We start from the raw sequence: 7,232 nt of genomic DNA, 5'->3' as shown, positions 1-7,232 counted from the left end.
TATCCAATATATCGCAATAAGCATCGTGCTTATACAATGTACAATTAAACATTGTACTTTTAATCTGAAACTCAGATCTCAGACAAGTCTCAGATTTCAAATTCTGTCCATTGTATTGCAGTATTTAAACAATTAATGCCGTTTTGGCGCTGTTTAATGTGGAGTGACAGATCGCTGTAGCACCTCAGTTCAACAGACGCGGCACATGAACTGATCATCTCCTCCACATTAATACCGGTTTCAGCACAAAATAAACATGACTAAACATCCGAAGGTAATTTAAAAGAAAGAGTACAACTTTACAATCTGTATCCTGTCTCATGTAATCGCTCAATCAGTGTTTCAGCTGCGCAAAGACGTCAATATAATGGCTTCTAAACAATGTCACTTAACGTCACATTTACCTCAGAAAAAAACATATTCGGTGACCATAAACTCATTAGTCAGATAGAAAAATAAACTGTAGAGAGGGGCATTTTGCTAAATATATGCACCATATAACATATTCATTATAATTTTTACTGTTCTTCAATGTTTCATTTATGTTTGGATAAATCCATCAAGTTTTTATGACAGCCACCATTTAAATGTTTATATTTAAAAAAAACGAATTGAAGTAGAAATATTTCTATGTAACTGTAACTTTATTATTCATGAATTTTAACCTTCAATATTATAGCAATGTTGTACCAACTGACTCTCATGTATATTTTGCAGCATTAGTTGAGATTTTTTCAGGCATGTACTGTACCTGATATATATCCTAAATAATAGATATTGAATCTAATCGAATCGCAAGCTTGTGAATGAGAATCGAATTGAATCGTGAAATTTGTGTCAAAACCCAGCCCTAGTATCTTGGGTCTGCAGCTGGTGAAATAACACTTAGACTACGCCACTAATTAGTAAATTAGCAGATACTTCTAGCCAAACAGGATCAGTCCTCTTGGACTTGATCAAGGTCACAATGGCGATGGGTTCGAACCCACAACCTTTTAATTACCAGCCCAGATTTTTAGCCAGGCAAAACTAGACCAGCAGTTTAAAACTTCTAAACTTTCTAAACCACAAACACAGCAGCTTGAAGCACGTCACTGAGCTACAATGTGCATCTGGTAAACAGCATCATTAATTACTACTAATCGCTAATTAGTCATCTGGCTGACTCCTTTACCCAAAGCAACAGTTCACAGAAACGGGTCAGTCCTCCAGGGTTAAGTGCCTCGATCAAAGCCGTAATGGTAATTAGAATGGATTAACCTCTCAAGGGTTTGAACCTACAAACTTTCAAGCAACCCTAATATTTAACCATTATTCCCAAACACATGCTGCGGGAAAAAACATGTTATTAGTTATAGTCTAATTTTACAAATAAAGGTTGAAAGGCGGAATTCAGGTAAATCGGGTCATCCTTATGTCAAAAAGTGGTTAAATATAATCAAATTCACCTTATATACCTTGATAATATACCATGGTTTTTACATGATACTCTATTTACCTCCAACAAAACCATAGCATTACCATAGTACACGTCCAAAATATGGTATTATGGTAAAGTTATATTGTGTAACTGCCATCCTCTAATGGGCAGCTAACCTTGGACCATGGTACAATGTCTAAAAACCATAGTATTACCATAGTACTTTATTGTTAGTGTAGTTTTGAAGCAGTTTGGTGGTTATCCAGTGCCTTTAATATGGATTGATAGGAATCTTTCAGTAGGTTTGGAGAAATAATTTAAATATTTATTTATTTCATTATATTATATTATATCTCTAATATACACAATATACTACAGTTTATACATGATACTCCAATCAATTTACCTCCAACAATACCATGGCATTACCATAGTACACGTCCAAAAAACACTGTATTGTGGTAAGGTAACTGTCACCCCTTTTTTACCATGTTTAAAAACCATACTATATCATGGTACTTTATTGTTAGTGTAGTTTTGAAGCAGTTAGCAGGTCATTAGTTATTTGACACTGTAAGTTATCAGTCCAGTCGAGCGTAAACAATTATTCGGTCATTTCGCAGATACATTAATATTAATATTACCTGTGTGAAGTCTTCATCACTCAGCAGGTGCGCGTCTCGAGCTTTGAAGCAGTTCTGGCATTTATTCTTGTTGAAAATATTGGCCTGGAATTTTCGGCAGGCGTTATCTTTTGCAGACATACTCTGTGCCTTGAGTGTTCCCGTTTTTCCGTTATTTTAAAAACTGCGCAATAATTCCAGCGGAGGGTCCTCCGCTGCAGTCTGCAGTCCGCCTCATCACAAACTCACTACGATGATTTATTTTTGCACAATAATCACCTGAACTCCATGATGCATGATGCGCTTCAGTGTGGATTCTCTCTCGAGTTTCTGCTCCAAAGACGGATTTTTGTCCGTTTCCCACGATCACAGCTGATCACACGGGTCCGGCTGAGCTCTCCACACACACTAGACACTACACACGACACACACACGCAGGAATGAAGGGGGCGGGGCACGACGCAATCGACATACACCGTAAGCCAATCACAGGAAGGAATACGCCTACCGTTTGTAGTCAGAGGACGGAAGTGTCCAATCAGATTGTTCAATCACATTGATTTTATGTGGAATAACAAGAATCAAGGTAGGTGGACTGCGCACGGGGTAAACTGAAGTTATTTAAACTTACAGTCAGGATTTTATATGTATTTAAACTGTGTTTTTAGCGATTTTCGTCTGGTTGTAAAACGAAAAAGCGCAACACTAAATAATTCATGCGGTAAGATTTTTGTTAACTACCCTTGTAACGCCCCCAGATAGTGACCAATCCTACCTGAGCGGCTCTCCAGGGCCCCCGTTTGGCATTAATGCGGTATGAGAGCCTGAGAAAAAAACATTAGTAATTATATATATAATATATATTATTATTATTAATATTATTAGTATTAGTAGTAGTGGTAGTAGTATTTAATAATATATAATAAAAAAAATAATAATTACAATATTTTAAATGCTATTTCATTGTATTTTAATACTAATATTTTAACACTTAACTTTAATATTATATATTTATTGATAATTATAATAAAAATATAAAAATATTTTAGATTTAAAGAACGAATTATATTATTGTATATCTTTATATATTTTAAATGTAAATATGTTAAAATATATTTTAATAAAATATTTATTTAGAATTTCATTACACTATATTAAAATAAATATTTGTCATTTTTTGCTTATGTGTATGTAGTAACTGAACAGGGAAATAATAAAAAAAGAATTCATGATCTCTCAGAGGCACAAAACTTTATTTTTTATTTTTTTTAAAAACTTAAAAATTGCAAAATGCATATTATTCAATCATTTTGTAAGCAGCCATTAATGCAAGTTCAAAGGCAATGTTAACATTTCATGATGCATGAATCTGACACATTTCACCATGTTTTTAAAATGACAATGTAATAAATTTACAGACAAACCCTCTGATTTCCTCAAATTAGTAGGACAATAACACACAATAACAAACAATGTTTGTTTGATGTTATAAAACAGATGAGTGTCAGTATTTCCATACCAGCTTCCATAATGCATAAGAAATGATTACCGATCTTTCACATTTTTGAAAGTATTACATTAAACGTGGTAGTCAATCATAGTGTTTTAGGACTGGCCTAAAAAGTGAAACTCTTCAAATGAGGGTACCTGAAGTCTTTATGTTAGCGTTAATACTGAACATCATATGACACGTTTCTGAGAGCACGTGTTTCCCTTTAGTAACGTCCAATGACACGAGAGACAGAATGTGAGCGATTCCTCTATGTCCTGTTGATGGATGGAGCGTCGTTTATCTCCTCGTTGTCCTCTTCATTCATCAGCGGTTCTCTGTCGGTCTGAGCAGGAGCGCTCTGAGCCGCTGACCTCTTAGTCGTCTTATTCAGAGTGCTTCCCTGTAAACACACACGTATCATTGCATTAAACAATCATTCATAACCTGAATATCTTAAGGTCATCATAAAACTATTCATAAAATTCTGCTTCATTTCATCTACTGATTAAGATCATGAACATTTTTCCTTTGGTATCACATGCACTGATGAACTGTGCATGATAAGATCAGGAATGTATACAGTATTACAAAAATAACCAGGGTTGATTTTCAGTTCATTTTCATTGCATTAGATCATGAACGATACTGTCACAGCAGAACAATCCAATCCACCTCTAATGGACGCGTTTTCAAAGCCAAAAATAACCTCTGCTATTCCAAAGTACTGTTGACTCAAAACTCATAGTTCACGTGTCGCTCAAGTCATGCATAAGTTCGGATCCACTGATAGCAGTTTCTCTATCATTCTAATGCATGATGTAGATAATAACAGAGGCGAATCCGGCTTTTCAGGCTCGGAGATAATCCTGTAATTACGCCGTACAATCACACATTCTTAAACATCGTTCCATCTTACTGTTGCTATGGTTACCTGAGGTTACCCATCTATGATGGCTGATTCAGAGAGATGTGGCGATAGTGTGTGTGTGTGTTACTGTACCTGTCTGTAGTCAACGATGTTGAGGATGGTAGAGGTGACTATGCAGCTGATGGTATTGGCCAGCATAAAGATCATCATATATTGCCATCTCCACAATGGGATCTTAACATCACTGTGCAACACACACACAAAACTCACATGGTACTCAAACATACTTCAAAGAATATCACGATGCTGTCAAAAAACATAATATGGGTACTTTTTGTGAAATAATAAAATGTGCATGAATAAACATGTACTGTATTCAATTTCAGTGTGCGATGAAAATGAATGTTGGCCATTTATGTCACCTGGATTTGGTTCCCAGTATCTGTCCCACCACCAGGTTAGAAATGCCGATGCCGATCATCTGTACGGATGTGGCCAGTCCCATCGCTGTGCCCAGTGTGGCTTGAGGAACCACCAGCGGGATGGAGGGCCACATGCTCGCCTACAACACACCAAATAATAAAAAACAATGATAAACTGAAGTTCAACAGCAGGAATTCAATATGTATATTATCATGCAGTGTTTATCACAGGTCTTTTCTTTCATTTTATTTGCAAAACCTTTGAATTCAGAATAATGGCACAATATGTTCTAGGTGAAATGACATGCAACAAAAAATGACATGCAAAAAATGTCAGTCTAACAGAAAGAATCACACACGTATGTTTAACTTTACTATTCAATGTTATGCCATAGGTCTTGGATATACATTTTGTTTAGCTTTATTTGTGAAACGTGGAAAATTTGTGCAATATCATCTTTGTATATTATTAATATATACAAATAATATTAACATTATTTATAATACATATATACACACACATTCAGATTTATTTCTATATATTTACAATTTACATGTATATATTCAGATTTTATATAATTATTTCCTATCTATCTATCTATATAATAAATTAGTAAATATATAAATATATATAAATATCTCTAAATAAAAATTTATATATTATATTATATTATATTATATTATATTATAACATGAAGGGGAGAGTGGGGTAAGATGTGAAATTGCAAGGTGGGATATAATTATAAAAATGTCTTAGGTTCAATCCAATCAAGGATGATTTTGTAAAGATGTTTTAGTTTTTCTCTCAGGGATATAACATTTTTAAGTTTTTAAAAATGACATTTTTTAAAAGAACAAATCTAATGAAAATATTGCTATATTAAAATATTCTGAATACACTCCTTTTTTTCTGGTTTACAGCTAACATATCATTATTAAAATGTAAATAACATACAGCACTTTAGAAGACTTAAGATTAAGAATGAATTAAATGTGAATTTTTCATTCATCCTGAAATATAATTTGCTGTATTTTTCTTTTTTACTTTATTACTTTCTAATCTTATCCTGCAAACAAATCTCAGATGTCTCATGTTTTAAAATGTCAGAAATGATGATGTCACAAATTATCAATACTTCAACCAATCACACGGTCTCTTACAAAGTTGGCAGACCACACAATTGTGAGTGTACTTTAATACTTCAGTAACATCGTATAACTGGCGTCTATAGTGTCTGTGTGTGTGTTCATGATTGATACTCACAGCAGCGAATGAGTAAGTGATGCCGAGCCAGATGGTAGATATGAGAGGAGGGACGAACGTGAAGGCCAGCAGACCAAACACAGGCAGCGTCAACACGGCACAGAGCCCCGCAAACACACCGCGCAGCCCCACATAGTCCTACAGCACAGACACAAACACAATTAACATTAAACACATGACTGAAAATACAACGGAGGACAAAGTCCTTTAGTGGCATCATATAGTGATGCTATTTATATTTCATGATACATTTAATAAGTTTGGAGTTGGTAAGATTTTTTTAATCATTTCGAAAGAAGTCTCTTCTGCTCATCAATGCTGCATTTATTTGATTAAAAATACAGTAAAAACAGTAATATTGTGAAAATATTATTACGATTTAAAATAACCGTTTTTTTTTATTTGAATAGATCGTAAAATGTAATTTATTTCTGTGATCAAAGCTGAATTTTCAGCATCATTACTCCAGTCTTCAGTGTCACATGATCCTTCAGAAATCAGTATAATATGCTGATTTGCTGCTCAAGTTGAAAACAGTTGTGCGGATTAATTTGCTGAAAAAAAACTGAAATCTTTTGTAACATTATAGACATTTTTAATGTTACTTTTGATCAATGTGATGCATCCTTGCTGAATAAAACAAAATATGTGTGTAACCATGTAAATGTAATATCTGAGTGATATGTATTTGTGAGTTGAATGCGTTTGGTAAAAAGCACTAGTGTTTGATGAGCATTGACTTACGATGAGGATGCCGACGGCAGCAGACAGCACCAGTGAACTGTCATACACAGCGCCTGCGATGTACGCCGCCTCCTTCTGACTGTACCCACTGTATTTATCCTGGATAAACTTACTGAAAACACACACACAGCAACACATGAACAATGTGTACAAATCCATTTTAATGTAGAAACGTCTACATGGTTCATAACTGTACCTGGCATCAGCGATGAAGGGGAAGATGCCATTATAAAAGAACATGATGGTAAGAACCAGCAGCCAGTATCTGAGAGACAGACGCTTCACATCCTGAACTCTCTACACATACAAAATACAGCAGCTGTATCACAACATCAAATCATTAAAACCAATCTAAAACATAATGATACTATATATATATATATACACACACACACACAC

General features: G+C 34.5%; 2 protein-coding genes across 3 annotated transcripts in view; both read right to left on the bottom strand.

Annotated features, from left to right (window-relative positions):
• Positions 1-2,457, bottom strand: part of LOC107667116 (centrosome-associated protein CEP250-like) — a 67,825-nt gene extending 65,368 nt beyond the window's left edge. The window contains exon 1 of one of the 2 annotated variants that reach the window (XR_001631756.1): positions 2,065-2,456. Coding sequence is in view for 1 of the 2 variants with exons in the window: in XM_016458701.1 (XP_016314187.1) it covers positions 2,065-2,184 (120 nt within the window). In the remaining variant the exon portion in view is untranslated. Of the gene's footprint in view, positions 1-2,064 lie in introns of both variants that reach the window. The other variant, XM_016458701.1, reaches the window with a different exon arrangement.
• An 828-nt stretch (positions 2,458-3,285) lies between these two features.
• mfsd1l (major facilitator superfamily domain containing 1-like) overlaps positions 3,286-7,232 on the bottom strand; it is a 7,149-nt gene continuing 3,202 nt past the window's right edge. Inside the window, exons 8-13 of the mRNA XM_016458726.1 lie at positions 7,030-7,130; positions 6,834-6,945; positions 6,090-6,227; positions 4,826-4,965; positions 4,536-4,647; positions 3,286-3,935 (exon numbers count right to left, since the gene is read on the bottom strand). Of these exons, the coding sequence (XP_016314212.1) occupies positions 3,804-3,935; positions 4,536-4,647; positions 4,826-4,965; positions 6,090-6,227; positions 6,834-6,945; positions 7,030-7,130 (735 nt within the window). The 3' untranslated portion in view covers positions 3,286-3,803. The remainder of the gene's footprint in view (positions 3,936-4,535; positions 4,648-4,825; positions 4,966-6,089; positions 6,228-6,833; positions 6,946-7,029; positions 7,131-7,232) is intronic.

The sequence above is a fragment of the Sinocyclocheilus anshuiensis genome, unplaced genomic scaffold, assembly GCF_001515605.1.
Source record: "Sinocyclocheilus anshuiensis isolate Anshui unplaced genomic scaffold, SAMN03320099.WGS_v1.1 scaffold415, whole genome shotgun sequence".
Taxonomy (NCBI): domain Eukaryota; kingdom Metazoa; phylum Chordata; class Actinopteri; order Cypriniformes; family Cyprinidae; genus Sinocyclocheilus; species Sinocyclocheilus anshuiensis.
This window is presented reverse-complemented; position numbering and strand designations above follow the sequence as displayed.